Genomic DNA, 18,297 nt, shown 5'->3' with positions numbered 1-18,297 from the left:
ACATTCATCAACATTCACTCTTTGTAGACACATAGCTATTGGAGAATGTGAAATTATTCCTTTTATCTGTAATCTCTTGTCATAGAAAATGCTGTTTCTCGGGGCTGTGGGCCTGACCACTCAGAGCAAAAAAGTTAAAGTCATACAGGAGAAGATGAGGAAGCGGCGCAGAATGCTGAGAGAACGCAGCCCTTCCCCACTTTGTTTAGAGCAGAAACAACGCTCTCTTCCTTCTCAAGTGCATTTGATCAGCCATTCTCCAGATGAACTGAACAAGGCATCTGATTTTGAGGAAAAGAAACAATTTCTTGCACTCTTCAACTTAAAGCACTTGAGTACTGAACAGAGGAGAGGTGGGTGAATATTCTGCAAATGAGAACTAACAGCCCATCACTAATGTCTCTTTATTCAAGCCAATCTTCTAACCTCTGAATAAATTTGGGATACATACAGGGAAAGAAATGTTTTCCAGAAAAGCACCTCTTTGTCTGCTTCAGCTAATTCCTTTACAGGCTTATAGCACCTGATTTAGCAAAAGTGAACTGGAAACAGCTACTTATCGACAAATCAGTCCCAGAGCAATGGAAAACATTCAAGGGTTTCAAGATAAGTACATTTCCATGAAGATAAAGGATAGTGCTGACAAATCTAGAGGGCCTGATTGACAAGGTTTGCCAAGGGTAGGATAGAGCAAAAAGGGGAAGTTTTCATTAGATACTTGAGAGCCTAATGTAGCAAAAATTCTGGGGAAGTATAGAAAATGAGGAGTAAAATTAAAAAGGAAAATAAAAAAGACAACTTGGAAAAAATACTAGCAAGTAGAGTCAGGGATAATTCAAAGACATGTCACAAATACTTAAAGAGTAACAGGATAGCAAAGAGTAAGGACTTAAAATGTAGCCCAAGTGTGGAGATGTAGGGTGTGGGTAAATTCCTTAATGAACACTTTGCAGCTTTCTACACAAAAAAGGGGAGGATGCCAGCTATTGTTAAGGAGGAAGAAACTGAAATACTAGATGGGATGAACATTGTCAAAGAGAAAATATTAAGGGATTTGCAATTTTTGAAGGTGGATGAATCACCAAGCCCAGATTAAATATACCCCAGGCTGTTTAAACAAAAAGCAAGGGAGGGTATTATAGAGAACTGTAACTCACAGGACTGAGATCAAGAACTTGGGAGCACTTTCTTGACACAACAGGCCAAATGGCCCGCTTGTGTTGTACATTTTCTACGATTCTGTGAACCCAGAGTCTCCATTATGTCTGCCCTTAACAGATGATAAAATTAGTGGTACAGCTAGTAGAGCAGCTGCCTCACAACGCCAGTGACCATGGTTCAATCCTGACCTCTGATGCTGTCTTTGTGGAGTTTCCACATTCTTCCTCGAACTACCATCAGGAACCACAATATTTCATGTTTCAAGTCACCTGGGTAAACACAGAATGCTGTCACAATTGGAGAAATACTTTCAAGAGAGGTAGCAGCAGGGGGAAACCAAAAGCAGAATAAAAGAGAAAAACAGACAATAGAAAGTAGGGAAATGCAAAGAATGATGGAGGTCAAAATAAATAGAAATAACAACCAAAGACAAGAGTGAAGGAACTTGGACATAAGAGAAAAAGGATAGGTAGAAATAACATGAAAAAAGATAAAGAATTGAATGGGAGGAGAAAGGAAAAAAAAGGACTGAAATGGATGAGATGCAAATGGCGTGTTTAAAGGAATCTAAGTGATATAAATACATTGGATGTTGGCTGAAGGATTTAACAATTATGCTGCCTAATTTTAAAGCAATTTAATAATTTAAGATATACTTGTTAATTATGTTACAAAGCTTTAGCTCATCGATTCTCAAGAAAATGTCAAATAAGAATGGGTCTTTTTTAAGCATGAAGTACTTCATTATAAGTTAAAACTATTACATTACAGATATTGAAGAGACATTGTTTAAGCTTTTATGTAAAAGTAAGAAGAAATACTATTCTGAAACACATTCACAACCTTCAGCTCATTCTGACCAGGACCCTACACCATGTTCAGGTAGGAATCATATTTTTATACAGTAATGTTCCAAAACTCCAGTTTTACGAGTTTTGATCATACTGAAAGAAAAAAAAGTAATCACACAGAACACAATATTTACTTGTTTATTTGCTTGTTATCAGCACTGGGTTTATTTGGTAATTGGACATTTGTAGACTATAGCAATATAATAATGTTTTACAAAGTGCCAGATACATTTCACTATTAAACTTCTTTATCACCTTTTGTAATGGTTATTTATTTCCTTTATGTCCTATTAAAGGGAGAATATTTTTTGCTTGCTATTTGTCTGAAATCATGAGTCAATCTCTTATACTCAATCTCACTACAATTAACAAAAGGAAAGTAATTGTACAGGGTTACATATTATATTACCATGTGACATTACTCTTAACAGAGACTGACAGATTATCTGGGCATTCCTAGCACAATTGTTTGTCTTTTTACTAGAAATGTAGGTTACATTATACTGCCAGTTCACAGGACACCTTAGGATATTTACATAATACACTTATTTGGGCTTTCAGTCTCATCAACCCTATTATCCTGTTACCATGTGTTCAAATATTTATTGAAATATTTCTGCTCCAGTGTGCCATATCAGAAATTCACCATACAACAAGTAGTCAACTAATTGAGAAGAGAAATCAGAGTCTTCCACACAGTGAAGACCAAATTCATTCTCTGGACTATTTCAAGAGCAATAAAGGCAAATGCTTAGGAGTTGGTTCTTGAGATGGCCATTGCAGCTAAGGAATGTTATGTTGTACAGGGAGAACTAAATTGGAGAAACTAAGAGGTTGAAGAGAGATTCATTTCAAGGATATTGAAACAAACACATTAAAGGAATCTTCTCACTAACTGCAGGTATATCCACTTATGGCAGTAGAAGATCACCATCATGGAGGCTGACGTTTGAAACACTGATGACATGTCCATTTTATCTGTATGGCATTGGAGTGCTGAGAATTCCTGTCTGATACTAAGTTGCCTTTACACTTTTCAAGAATAAGTTTAGTAATGAGAGGGAAGAAAAGCAATACCAAACAGGGCACTTCATTAAAGAATTGAATGCTAATACTGATAGAGGGTCAAATGTGGGCAGCTGCTGAACCACATTGTCATTTCCTTTAGTCAAACAATATGTCTTCAGATAAGTTACACATTATGTTCCAGATTATTTAACATATTTGAACAAATGAAATGAGAATATGTAGCATTACCTGAAAATATCCCCATTATAAATTGGTGACCAAAAGAGTCGTTTCTTTTGTAACATTTCAGAGTGCCATTATGGTTATCTCTTAACCATTTCAAACAATTGAGAAAGCTTCCACTGATAGTTATCAAACACCAATAAGACACTCTCTGGAAGGCACAGACTGTGTACCTTGACCTGAAGTCGTCCACTCCAAAATGGTTTTGCTGGAGGTGTCTCCTCAATGTTTCTTAATCCTTCATTTACATATGTGGAGTTAGTTGTCAGTGAACTGTTGATGCTGGCCTTCAATAAATCCAGTTTCCAGTGTGAACAATATGCATTCGTCTTAATCGACATTTAGCCACAAACTGATATACACATATGCATGGGAATATTTTTGCATGCTTGCCTGTGTGTCAGTGGGTATGTGTCTTGATTGGAAAGAATGATCAATAAAGTTATGACTTTTCATTTTCTTGAGGGATTAGCAGCTAAACAGGCAAAGCAATGTAGCACACCCAGAGGTCCTAGAGATAGTGTACTAATTATGCTCTGTTGTTGATTAATGCAAGAAGAGCTAGAAGCTACTCTGCCAGATTCGGTTTGTAAAAAATGACAGCCTCATTATGAAGAGGTCATAACAACACTGAAAATAGCAGATCATAAACTAGATATAAAGCATTATAATAATTTCACTAGCTTCTTTATTAATAATCTTTGGCAAATTCAGTGATAGATATGAAAATAAAATAAGGGCAAATTTGTTTTGGGCAATGATAATAAAATGGTGATAATTGCAAGGGCTGCTTGTTGTGCATGCTGCTCAGAATATTCACAGGGCTCCATCAGGCCGTAGTCTCCAATTGTCATTTCTGCATCAATCAAACCCTGCTTCCAGCCTAAGTTCAGCTCCATACACTTAGTCCCAACTTCAGGTCGAGGTACACAGTCTGTGTCTTCCAGAGACATGAATTTAAAGGACCCAGAGTTTTTTCCTGAGCTCTCTAAAGATATGGTAATTTTCATAAATTACTGTAAACTCTGGATCAAGCCTGGAGAGATCCCAGCTAAAGTTATATATTCTATTTGATTATCAGTTCTACTGATCTAATCTACTTTTGATTTATTAGTTCTACTGATCTAATCCCATTTGTTACCTCCAGATTTGGGTAGTCCAACAGACACCTAACCCAACCTTCTTGTTTTCATCCTCCACAAGTATGAGATCATTCAAAACTCTGTTGCTTCTAATTCACACCAAATTGCATTCACCTCCCAGTTGAGCAATTTTTGATTTAAAAATCTTCACCATGACCTCTCCCTATGTCAGCACCCTGCTGCAACCTGTTCATAATGGCTAAATCCAAAAGATGATAGCAGTTCAGAGACTCAAAACTGACTTACAAACTGAAAATGCTGGAAATTCTCAGCAAGTCAGGCAACACCGGTAGAGAAAGAATAAACTCTTCCAGTTTCAACCCAAACCTATCAGACCTTGATCAGCAAATATCCTCAGAAGATGCAAGTTGCTAAATATATTAACAGCTCATTAAACGTAAGTTTAAAGCAGTTTGTGAACTTAACCCAGAGCACGTTGGCTTCCCAAGTTTGCTGAAACTCTCTGTTGAAACTATGGTGATAACAAAATGACATTGGATGGACCTGAGGGATTAACATATTAATCTGATGATAAATACAGCAGCTTCATAGTTGTTTTCTTGACTAACTAGTGAAATATTTCCTTCACCCATATCTTGGTTCTTTCCTAAGCAACTTTTGGTGGAAGCTCTGAGAGATTTTGTGCTAACTTTGGTCATTCCTACTGTTCAGGAGCTCACTAGTGATGGGCAGCTCACAGGCAAAGGGTCTACAAGACTGTACAGGCAGGGCTCAGTTTCCTCAATGTATCCCAATAGCAATGTTTCAGGAGGCTCAGACTAATTTTTTGCATTCTCCTTGGACAAAGCATGGTACCTGCTGGATCTGGTGAGCATGCTTTAAAGGTGGCAGTCAACTTGACCACAACCTTCAACTTGTATGCTTCAGGATCATTCCAGGGCTCCACCAGCAACAACTGTGGAGTTTTTCATTCATCTGCTCACAAATATACCAGACAGATAACGGATGCCTTGTTTGTAAGGGCTCCAATGTTAATCAGCCGGACACAGAAAAAATCAGTCAAAGCAATGGTGCATGCAGCTCAGTGACACTGGCTGCTTTTCCACAGTTGCAGTGGGTTACTTACTTCACTCATGTGGAGCTCAAGGCATCCTGGCACCAACATGGAGATTTCACCAAGCAGAAGGCTCATACAACTGGTCTGCAATCACAGGAAAACATTTCTCTAGAGCTGTGCAAGATGCCTGGACATGAACAGGAACATTCCATCCTCATCAATCAATTCAATCATCCAAGTGGGCTGCAGGGAATTAAGAATAATGCACTGAAAACATTGCACATGACCTAGTGAGGATCTCAGGCAATGAAACACATGACCACTATAATCAAAGTCACTTTTCCACCAGAATTGTTAAACAGTAATTCATTGGAATGCTGAAATTATGGCTTGGATGCCTTAACAATTTCGAAGAACTTAATCTGAATCAGGCAGGGTATCTCAAAGGATTATGGTTTGCTGTGCAAACTGTAACATTTTACAGTATGTCAGGGAAGATTGGTCCAATTGGCTTCCTAAGTCCCTTCTCTTTAATAAGGTCAAGGCTGATCTGACTGCAACTTCAACTCTGCTTTCCTGTCTGCCCACAGTAAGCTTCACCACTTTTCTTTTTAAGTGCCTATCTACCTCTCTTTTAAATATATTCAAAGAGAAGCAGCAGAATGCGGAAGAAGAAGCAGCAGCTCACATTGTTCACATGGCTGCCAATGGCACTGCCAGACATCAAAATGGAAACCTTTCTTTGCCTCAGCTCCTTCCACAGACCAAGACCAGTCTCACACCCATCTGTGCATGCCCTGTCTAATTCCTAATGCGCAGTGTTTTCCCCATTGCACATTTTAAAAGCTCACTTTCCATTCAAGGAATGTATTAGAATTGATTAGAAAGTGGGTTAACCAATTATTTTTATCTGATTATAAGAAATGGAACTTACTGCATTGTACAAAACACCCATCAGATTACTCTTGCACAATTGCCTACATATATCCTTTTTCTTTTTGGGAATCCTACTTGCAGCAAAGCCCTGTGGCTTTAGGAGAGGTAGAGACAGCTGTTGAGATCCCTATGCTGAACACCTTGGTGTTTTGGAGTCTGTGAGGATCCCTCCATAGACTGCTCCACCAGCATCTATGCAGTGGCAAAACTGAACGTTGGGAGGATTAGTAACATGTGGAGTTTTGACAGAGGAAAGACAACAGTTAAAAAGGGGAAGGACATTGATGAAAGCCCCTTATTACATCTCTTACACCTTTAACAAACTTCTAAAGCCCTCCTCAGTTCCCTGCAGGCAAGGGGCTGCTAAGCACTTAGCTGCAGGTCTCTCGTGTGCCATGGCAAGGATATCAGGCATCATAGTAAGGATGGTACTAACAGTATGCAAGCTCTTGGTGATGCTCTCCATGCATTCATTGGTTACAGCCTTTGAAGGTTCATCCATTGGATCAAACATCAGGCCAAAAGCCTGCAATATCATGCCACTCCTGTCCAAGACAGCCTCTTCCAATCTCTTCTCAAGAGTGCACACTGCTAGCATTTCATTTTTTTGCACTGGCACTAGAGATATCCTGTCAATTGGCACCACCCCCTCTTACCACCAAGGGCAGCTGAGCAGAGATCTTAGGTGCTGCTGGAATTGACATAAAAGAGCAGACTGTAATGTTTGGACTGGTAGGCACATCAGGATATGGGTGAATGTGCCATTGTGCTTGCCTTTTCTGATCTACTGAGGGCATTAAATAGTTTGAAACACCAAATCCAGGAGAAGTGAATCATATTCTTGCTGTATTCACCTGTAGCCATGCATTCTTGGTGTGGTCAGCCAGTTTCTTCCTCCTGTCAGCAGGGAATATGATTTCCCTGGGTGTCCTTGCATCACATGATGTCACAACCAGCGAGGCATCAATAAACCAGGGGCAACTTCGTTGTGTCTACAGTCTATCTTCCTTTATAATAGGGGTAGCTTCAGAATCCATCCATTATAATAACTGAAATGTGCCTTTAAGTACCCAAGCTGAAGCCGAGACCTGCATTCTGCTACCTCACCTTCCCTGACGGATCAGTCAGGAAACACAAAGCTAACGCGTCGATGAAGCAGATGAGTTAATTTTGCTCCAACAAATGCACTGCCAAGATTGTCAGGACTACTGCCCACTGGTGACACTATCACATGTGTGTTGAGAAGTTAAAATTCCCCTGAGTGAATTGAATTATTCATACAATCTGGAGTCCCTACTTCAGTGAGGCAGCTCCCCAGCTGTGCATGCTAAATGTAATTTTGTTTTTGTAGTCACTGGTGTGGAGAAATTTTGATGGGATGCAGGCATTTTGAATTAACCTTAACTAGACTAAGTAGGTGCTGAATTTTCAACAGGGACATAAAATACATGGGCCAAATGTCTGATCTTATAGTTAATCGATTCAGCTTGGTTTTCATTTCTAGCATCTAGCCAAAGTTTTGCCACAACTATTGAACTGATGCCTGCAAGCACCCATTCCAGATTTTATGTCAGGTTTGCTTTAAATTCATCTGCTCAATCAATTATTCAAAACAATAGAATGTCACCAGATGAAATACTCTTCGCATAAAATGTGAATAATGCTGCTGTTAGTATATTTACATCACCTTTCATACTTGAACTTTCATAAAGATGTTCAAAAGCAAATAGATGATCTGTTATAATTTGCAGATTCTCCTGGACATCCAGATGTAGCTGACGTCAGCCATCTCTCAGTGATTCCACCTGACAGCCGTCCAACTGCTTGCTCTCAGGAGGAGCTGCCAGCCCAGCCTCAGGCAGAGCAGTGCAGGCCATTGCTCACACCAGAAGCATCAGAGATTGTGTCAAAGGATCACACAAGCAACGTAAATGGGGACAAATCTGACAAGCTGGGAGCAGCAGATTCTGGCAGCACCTCAAGTGATGAGGCCAAACCATCTGGGACAGTAACTGACAGGAATGGAAAATTCAAGCTTCTGGATACATTTTGGCAGGAGTTCCAGGAGTCTATATTGCAGAGCACTAAACACCAGGCTTCATATCGCCCCAAAGGTAATGACATAACAAATCCTTTTTATGCATATCATTTTTAGTTTTATTTTCTTTGTTTCTTTGTTTACTTAAAAGTTACAGTCCTCCCTTATGCCTTGCCTATCCTTTCTCTGGGTTCTAGCAACCTAGTGTCATCCATCTCTAGCCTGTAAAATATTGTGACTGTTATCAATCGCTCCATTTTTTAGGCAACAAGAAGCACAGTTTGAAATGAGCTCAGTCAGCCAGCATTATCAATATGCAGGCTGATTGTGCAAAATCTATAGGATGATGTTCCATCGAAAACACAGTTTCCACAGTTAGGGGATAAAGTTGTGCAATTTGCATTAAAAAATCCTGGAGGCAATGAAATTGTCAAATTCTGTCAATAGCAAGTCACCAGTACTGGTCAGAGCTGTTAGTAGAATTTATTAATGAGCACAAAATTAAATTTAACACAACCATATTAACATCTAAATTCTAACTTGTGTCATGTATTCTGATCTCTATATTTCCTCAGGCATAAGTGGTATGTGACATGGAAAGGCTAAGAAAATAGTAGGGGACAAATAACATAAAAAAAAATTTGAACTAAATCTACAAGGATCAAAACCAAGTCTATGATCCCTGATCCCCAGCTGCCTATTCCTTCCTCTGTCTGGCAACTGTCCAAAACTGAATTAGACTGTTCATAAATGCAGAATTGCATTCAATCTTCCAGCCCTGCATCTACATTATCACTCATGCCACCTGCTTCCACCTTTGCATTATCACCTGATTCCACCCCTCCATCAGTTCAGCTGCTAGACATTGTCCTACCTTCCATAAACTTGCTGCTCTTTTCCTAATTCACACTCCCCATTTACCCATCACCTTCAGTGTCTGATCTACAATGGCTCTGTTAAGTCATGCCTTGATTTTAAAATTAACATCCTTGTTTTCAAATCCATTTATGGACTCAATCCTCCTTACCTCTCTAATCTCCTCCAGCCCTACAACCCTCTGATAAATACCCTTCCCCATTTCTGGCCTTTCAATCATCCCCAAACATAATCGTTCCTGCCTTCATGTTATGACTTCAAGAACCAAGACCGCAAGCTCTGAAATAGAAAAGGAAAAACTGCTGATGCTAGAAATCTAAAATGGAAACAGAAAATGCTGGAAATGCTGAGTAGGTCAAGAAGCACTTGTGGAAAGAGAAAAAGAATTACTGTTTCTGGTCAAAGACCTTCCATCAGAACTGGGAAAATAAGAAAACAAGTTAACAAGTTCATTTTAAGGTACAGAGAGGTGTGTGGGGGGGGTGGGGGGGGGTTGATGGTGGATAGGACAAAGGTAATGCCTTCAATAGGATGAGGTCAGGGTTGCTGAAGTGATTCTATTTGGTGGATAGATTAATGAGGTCAGTTAGAGAGAGTGAGAAACTGGTGAACTGCAAGTCTGAGCTAATGCTGAGACCTGAAAACATTGAAAATGGTGGCAAACAGGAGATCAGGTAGTTTTTCTCTTTCCACAGACACTGAGTTAATAGTACAGATTGATAACCTTACAGCAAAATTGGCCATTTCTGAAACAAAACAGAAAAAGCAAGTTATCTGAAATTGTGGAATTGAGACCCAGAGATTGCAATATGCCCAGACACAAGATGAAGTTTTGTTCCTCAATTGAGTAATGCAGGAGGCCACTAAAAGATAGGTCAGAATGGAGTGTGATGAAGAATTAAAGTGACAGGCAACTGGAAGCTCAAGGTTGCTTTTATCCTATCTCACCCCCTTAGAACCTTCAATAAGATTTCCTCTCATTCTTCAACTCCAATGAGAAGAATCCCAACCTGCTTAATCTTTCCTCACAGGCAAGTCCTCCATATCCCAGTGAATCTTCCCTGATACTTACACTACCTGTACCAGCTTCAATGAAGCCTTCCTCTATCCATATTTCTGTGTAGGAAAAGATCAATGGATGGTGCCCACGGACATTTTGATATCTTCTGACAACACTGTCCTCATCCTGCTCTGAGATCGCAGTTGTGGCTGCTTAGGTTGTCAGGCATCAGGGAGGATGGAGTGCACCTGAATTGCAGGTGTCTCATATATTCTTCATCATTAGGGATTTCTCCCCCAACATCCTGATGGACATGGTCTTACTTTCTTCATCCCTCTTCATTGGTGTGTCCTGCTCTGTGTCACCTTTGTCTTTTCCCCCAGTGATGCTGATATTTAAGGGAAAGCCTCCTAATGCACCCCTAACTTTGTCCAACAAGTTTGTGCAGAAGATCTGAAATCAGAACAAAGTAACGCAGGCTAGCTTTAAATTGTTCAGCCAGGTGCTTACGTAGTAGTTTAAATCTGACCACTTTTGGAAGGATGCATTAAATAGATGCATATCTCATTCATATATGCCCATTCCTAAAGTATTTATTGATTATTAGGGTGGGGACGTTCCCCTGTTGTCATTCCTCCCTCACTCAGACACCATGTTAATCATTATTTTGAATTTAGACCCATTTCTCTCCAAAATATAACATTGTGTTAATCAATTCATGCTGCATTTAACATTTGCAAAATATAACATTGTGATAACTGAAATGTCATTTTGCATTGATTTTATAGTGGTTGATCAGCAGAGTGACAGGAATTGTAGCTCACTGGTTCAGAGTTCATCACTGTGTGGCAAACTAAAACAGCAAGCATTTCAGATGTTGCATCAGAGCAGACAAGTTGGTCCTCAGCCCAATGGACCGGACAGTGAGGAAGAAATAGATCAGCAGCCAAAATGGCAAGGTGTAACAGATGTTCTTGAAGCCTACCAAGAATACCTTGAAGGTAAGATGAGAGAAGAGACCAAATTAACCAACTTGGCCAATGAATTCATGTGCAATTGTGTATCATAAATAAGGTTAGGTTCTGCTTTATGTGAAATTAAAGTAATGCATTTTTCTGGAAATTGTAGCACAATAGAATCGCTAGGGTCCATTTTGGCTCACTCCTTCTCACAGAAGTGGGATGATAGTGGCCTGAAAATAATATTGGGTCACTTAACACCTATTTATATAGATGGACTGGCATCTACCATCATAGGATGAATGGTCTGAGTGCGCGTTCCAGGTGAGAGTCCATTCGTAAACTGGAAATCAGGATCCAATGATATCAACAACAAAGTGCATGTACTACTCAAGCTCCACCTTTTCCAAACCTGGGCTTTTTGAGGGAACACGTGGAGTTCATTGAGAAAACAAAACCTAAAAAATGTTTGGTGTTTGGAATGTTCCTTTAGCTACAAACTTCTGCAAGGCAACCCCTTCTCTGGATTTTGTCCCTTTCTCAGACTCCCACTGTCAGCCAGCTCAACCCTAGAGTTAGTCAATTTCACAACTGGGTAACTCATCCTGGGATCCATGGAGTGATTCCTTCTAGGATTTGTGCATTAGACTGCTGTGATCCCAAGTTTTGCTGCATTCTTTTGGGGCTCATGACCTCTGACTCCGATTCATGGGTCCCTGCCAAAGAATGCTGCCTAGAAATTCATCCTCCATAGATTGTGTTAAATAAGCTGAAGAGTAATTGAATTATGCTGTTCTTCCCATTCTTAAATCAATGTAATTAATTTCAGAGGCAGAGTACATGATGATGTTATTATATCATGTGTTCAGCAAAATGATAGAGGATGTACTTCTGAGCATAGATTTTAAGATCTGATTGCAAAATCTCAGCAGTTTTGCTTAGAAATTCAGCAGATATTTCTGAGCAAATGGAGGTGACAACAGTGCAAATGCTATACTTTAAGGATACAATGTGCGTAGGTTCAGAAATATTAAGGAGAGTCACCCAGGAAAAATAATGAAATGGTCAGTGCCTAGTGCTGGCCCACATAGACCTGTTTTTCATTCAGCTTGTGAATTAAGTTCCATATGTTTGATCCCCAGGTAGAAGTGAGAATCATTTATAATCCATGTTTGACAGGCATGAAATACCAGATAGTTTCAAAATGCATCCTCATAAGAGGAGCAGTGTAAGCCTACAAATGAAGCAAAAAATCCACTAACCTGTTCAATTCTTCAATTTGAAAGGTACTGAAAGAATGATAAGCAGTGTCAAAGTGCCAAAGCTTTTGTTCAGGAACAAAAAGAAATTCTGTGTCACAAAATGCTTATTCATCTAATCTTTAAACAATTAGACGTGAGCTCAGTTGACAGCCTGTAGAAGTAGAAGGATGATTAATGGCATTGGAAGCACTTAAGCAGTGCTGCAGAAGTCCACTTTTCTGTTTCCAATTATGCCAATAATCCACAGGGGGTGAAGTATCTACATATTTAAAATACCAGAGAAGATCAGCATTTAACCTCTTGATATCCCACTTTTTTCCTTTACTTTATAAACACTAAATATTATATACTTTAATATGGAAATAATAGTGTTGCAGATGCTTAGCAGGTCAATCAGCATCTGCAGCAAAAGTATTAACATTTCAGCTCACTGATCTGAAATGTTAACCCTGTTTCTGTTTTCACTGAACTACTGAGTACAGGCTGTACCCAGGTTAAGAACGGCCAACTAATGGACCCCCCCCCCCCCCCGCACATATGAATGAGCTCCCATAATATTATTACATTCAAAAGTCTAACGTACATACATACTTTTGTTCTGACAATTGGCAGAACTAGTTTCCTCTCTCTCCATATTTAGTAATTGCTCTTTCTTTATCAGTCTTATGTGCTTTTGATGCCATTCATTACAATACTGTGGAGGTATGCTTACTATATTGAGTGATTCTTGTGTATTTTCCAACATGGTCAAAATCAACTTGTGGATGTCTGTAAAGACAAAACCTGTTCATTACCCGGGGATGGCCATATACTGTATGTAGCACTTAATAATTTATTTCAGATTTCCATCGCCTGTAGTATTTTGATTTTGGATTATTGTTTAATTCACTGCCTATTCTCTGCCAGGAACATCTACAGTGAGGAAGTTCTGCTTTTCTCTCTGAAGAGATTTTGTTTATCTCTTTTACCTTGCTCATTGCTTTCTACTTCTATTCTTGTCATAGGTCAGATATCTAGCAAAACAACTCCAATAGCTACATACTTAGCAAATATCTCCAGCTCTGGCTTATTTCACATGGATTCAAACTCAAATTACTGCCTTCACATTTTGGATGTACATAATTGCAATATCTTCCAGATTTTCAGGTGCTTCTCAAATTGACTTTCAGTCATATCCTGAGATCTACACTCAAAACCATGTGTTAGCATATACATGCTCTTAACCTCTCTCTTAAGCAACACTGACTCATTCTTTTCCAAACTGTCCTGGTCCACAGGTGCCTTTCATTGTTTGCTTCATCTGGTACTGTAACAAGAGGCAGTTTATTATTTATTTTGAGTGCCAGAGATCACAAGCTTCAACAACTCTTGAATTCAAACACACCTCTGAATCTTTATTCCTCTTCATTTCCTCACGACCCTATCTCTCCTCCCAATCTCATCTATTACCATGTTTTTACCATATTTTCTGATGCTTCTGCCTGCACAATCAGACCCCAGCTTCATCCCCTTTAACATCACCACCCCAATGAACTTCAAGCTTTACATTTGCTGACTTCATCTGCCCCCTCTGCGGTCATGCCATTTCTTTGGCCAAAAGTCTTCTCTCCTATTTTCACCCAGAAAATGACCTATTTTCTTCCAATCCACCTCAACACTTTCCTCTGGCTTCCTTTTCTAATCACAAACAAACAAACAAACAAAAAAATAAAATGATAAGGTTATTGACCTGAAACATTAACTGGTTCTCTCTCCCCAGATACTGGCTGAACTGACGAGCATTTCCAGCACTTTATGTTTTATTTCAGATTTCCAGCATCTGTGGTATTTTACTTTGGATTACTATAATTATTAACAATGTTGCAGTTTTTAAGCATATATGAGGCTTAAAATTTTTAGCTTTTATCTTTGTTTCGGTTCAGGTGTATTCTGATTCATGTTCAGCATAATCAATTCATTTCTGTTATTTTAGTCAATAAGATGCATCATCTTTTGGTTTTCTTTGTCTCTATAAATGCAACTAAATAGAAGTAACAACAAAGCCGTGAGTTGATATAATATCACTGTGTACTGATTCTGGAAGCTACATAGTCAAGCTGTTCCTTGATTTGAAATCACATTACCCTGATTTTAAAGCAAAATGTATGTGAAACCCCTACCTCTATGTGGACCTGGTGATAAAGATGCTGGCGCTTTATGTAACCATGCACAGAAGTTGAAGCAGGCCTACTTTGCAATCTGCTTGAAAATGGATTTATTATTGGAAGTGATTTCCTTGGTTGGGATCATGTTGTTCTTCTTTTACCAAGACTGTTATTTGCTTGTTTGAATACTGAACAGGGTTCACAAAATTAGCTTTCAGAATGAAAACAATGTCACTAATATGTTTAACTTTATCATCCATGCCTTTGGTTTTTCATCCCATTTCTACCCATAATTTTGTTCTTCCTTTTTTTTCACTACATGCAACACATGAAATCAAAATATAAATTCTGTCTGATTGCCATGAATTGACAGCACAGAGATTTAATGATAAAAATAAAATCTTCATTAAGTCTTCAGGGATGTTCTTTGCATTTTATCAGTTAATCCCAAAAATTGGCAACCTTGGGAATACACCACTTCAAAGGCTAAAACATCCAAATCTTTAATCAGGGAAAGTAGAGGCAAGAGTGAGAAAAAATAATCACAAAAGCAGTTTAAAAATTGTAGAAATTTAATTGATTTTCTTAAAATTGCACTCGCTGGAAATCTGAAAGGAAAACAGCAGGTCAGTTAGCATCTGTGGAGAGAGGAACAGACTTAATGCTATAGGTCAATGACCTTTCATCAGAATTAGGAAAAATAAGAAAGGGAAAGGAAAGGTTGAGGGACAAAAACAGAAAATGCTGGAAACACTCAACATGTCAGGTAGCACCTCTGGAAAGATAAACACAGTTAACATTTCAGGCCCTGAGCGTTTCCAGCATTTTCTGTTCTGATTGAGGAAATTTAATTACTGTTTAGGAATCATTAAAATCATTAGTTTGGTTGACTGTCTCTGTCTCATCCCCTTCCCTTGCACACCAAAGCAAAATTGGCTATACGTTGCAATTTAAAACATGCTTGTTTCCTAGCCCTGAACTTCCATCTTTCTCCAGATATTTTCCTCTTTTCATTTATAGACCCTCCAAATTCATCTTCTCTGTTGGATCACCTTGTGCGTTCTCAGCTCTATGTTCTTCTTAGTCCCTGTGCTAGCTAATATTGTGAACTATTTTTCCGTTCTCTTAATTTCTTTTCTTTCAAAACTGCGACCATTCCTTTATGTCTCAAATAAGTCTTAGTTTTTCCCTTTGTTTTTGTCATCTCTCCAAACTCCTTTTCTTCCCTGAAGTTTTAAAACTTATTTGTTTAGTTGTGGTTCTAATGAATTCATGAAGTATCAGTCAACATGTTATTTTATTAGTCACAAGACCATGAGAACCTAATTAGATATTTCTTTATTGGGCAGTTAATAGAAATCCTATTCTAATGCAAGGTATAATTAAGCAATTAGCTACATACTTATGCTTCAGACATAAGTATGTAGCTAATTGCTTAAGTTTGGTTGCTTCTTTTGTTTTCCCAAAATGACAGCAGAAATGTTTTGCTGTCTTTGTAGTCAGTTCATTTCTGATTAGGTCGGTAGCTTCCGCGGTTTATTTAAGGCATCAACCTTTGGCTTATGACCTCAGGTCAATAGGTTTAATTTTGTGTGTTTTATAACTCATGCCCATTAGCACATTGTTGAACACAGACAGCTAAAGATAAATCACCTTTGACGTCCTCATTCATTGTCTAAAACTATAATTCTTTAAGAAAGTGGCAAACCACCTCAATGTAACTCTGCCAAAATAGTTTCCTGTGCAGATGGTAAATTAGGACACTTAAAATTTTGAATTTATGCTTCTTGAAAGGTTTGCCCCGGATACATTATCTTAAGTTTGTGATTACATCAAGGCTACATAGAGAAGCACACATTGATTATGCTCACTATCTTTTACTGCATTGCTGCACTCTATCCCTTTGCTTTGGTTTCAATAAATATGTATAAACATGAATACATATCCTTTATCAATATTTTTGCCTCTTAAATGCATGCCCATCTTTCTTGCAACTTTATCGTTAAACTTCTCCAATGAGATTTCTGCCCTTCCACAGAAATGAAACAATCATAATCAAAATAGCATTGGGCATCCTCTATAACTGTAGCATTAGTATATTTTTCCTCTTTATTCTCAACATTTTTGTAACCATTAGTTTGGTTGACCGCACCAAACCCCATCAGTACAACATCATTACCCTGCTACATGTTCCACCTAGTTCCACTCTTACTTACTAGTGATTGTCACTAAATCTCATGCAGTAGCAATCCATCTTATCTCCAGACCCTCAAAGATCTATCCTTGCTTCCTGTTTCTCATCTCTGCCCTTCGGTTATGTTATCCAGGGGCACTTTCTAACAGTCTCCTAATTTGCTCAATTTTTACTACTGTGCTCTCCACATGGGTTCCTAATTCAGGAATGCCTCAAGTTTAAGATTCTCTTTCTTATATATATTCAAATACCTCCATGGTCTTAGCCCTCCATTCTCTCTATAACCTCCAAGAACACTGTTTCCTTCTATTCTAGCCTCTTTCCTTTCTCCAGTCTTTTTATTTCACATTTGGCAGTTCTGTCTTTAACTTCCTTAATTCAAAGCTTTCAAATTGACTTAATAAAAACATAAGAACATAAGAAATAGGAGCAGGGGTAGGCCACCTGGCCCATCGAGCCTGCTCCACCATTCAATAAGATCTGGCCGTGGGCTCAGATCCACCTGCCTGCTTTTTCCCCATAACCCTTAATTCCCCTACAATGCAAAAATCTGTCTAACTGTGTCTTAAATATATTTAATGATGTAGCCTCTACTGCTTCCATTGGCAAAGAATTCCACAGATTCACCTCTCTGGGAAAAGCAGTTTCTTCTCATCCCTGTCCTAAATCTATTCCCCTGAATCTCGAGGCTAGTCTCGCTTACCAGTGGAAGCAACCTTCCTGCCTCTATCTTATCTATCCCTTTCATAATTTTAAATGTTTCTATAAGATCCCCTCTCAATCTTCTGAATTCCTGTGAGTATAGTCCCAGAGGACTCAATCTCTCCTCATAGGCTAACCCCCTCATCTCTGAAATCAACCTGGTGAACCTCCTCTGCAGTGCCTCCAAAGCCAGTATATCCTTCCTCAAGTAAGGAGACCAGAACTGTATGCAGTACTCCAGGTGTGGCCTCACCAGTACCCTGTACAGTTGCAGCATAACTTCCCTGCTCTTAAATTCAATCCCTCTAGCAATGAAGGCCAACATTCCATTTGCCTTCTTGATAACCTGTTGAACCTGCAAACCAACCTTTTGTGATTCATGCACAAGCACTCCCAAGTCCCTCTGCACAACAGCATACTGCAATCTTTCACCATTTAAATAATAATCTGATCTTCTATTTTTCTTCCAAAGTGGATGACCTCACATATACCAACATTGTACTCCATCTGCCAGACCATTGCCCACTCACTTAACCTATCTATATCTCTCTGCAAACTCTCCACATCCTCTGCACAATTTGCTTTTCCACACAATTTAGTGTCATCAGCAAACTTAGGTACGCTACACTCTGTCCCCTCTTCCAAATCATTAATGTATATTGTGAACAGTTGTGTGCCCAGCATCAACCACTGCAACACCCCGCTCACCACTGATTGCCAACCAGAGAAACACCATTTATCCCAACACTCTGCCTTCTATTGG

The 18,297-nt window shown here is 39.0% G+C and overlaps 1 protein-coding gene across 4 annotated transcripts in view; it reads left to right on the top strand.

The window, feature by feature from the left end:
- Positions 1–18,297, top strand: part of LOC127570639 (genetic suppressor element 1-like) — a 208,979-nt gene that overhangs the window by 182,100 nt on the left and 8,582 nt on the right. For all 4 annotated transcript variants that reach the window (XM_052016382.1, XM_052016385.1, XM_052016384.1 and 1 more), the window contains 4 exons: positions 86–353; positions 1,933–2,043; positions 8,111–8,473; positions 11,062–11,274. In XM_052016382.1, the coding sequence (XP_051872342.1) occupies positions 86–353; positions 1,933–2,043; positions 8,111–8,473; positions 11,062–11,274 (955 nt within the window). The remainder of the gene's footprint in view (positions 1–85; positions 354–1,932; positions 2,044–8,110; positions 8,474–11,061; positions 11,275–18,297) is intronic.

This window comes from Pristis pectinata, chromosome 5, assembly GCF_009764475.1.
Source record: "Pristis pectinata isolate sPriPec2 chromosome 5, sPriPec2.1.pri, whole genome shotgun sequence".
Classification (NCBI taxonomy): Eukaryota; Metazoa; Chordata; class Chondrichthyes; order Rhinopristiformes; family Pristidae; genus Pristis; species Pristis pectinata.
Note: the sequence above shows the minus strand (reverse complement) of the source record. Positions and strands in the feature narration are given on the sequence as shown.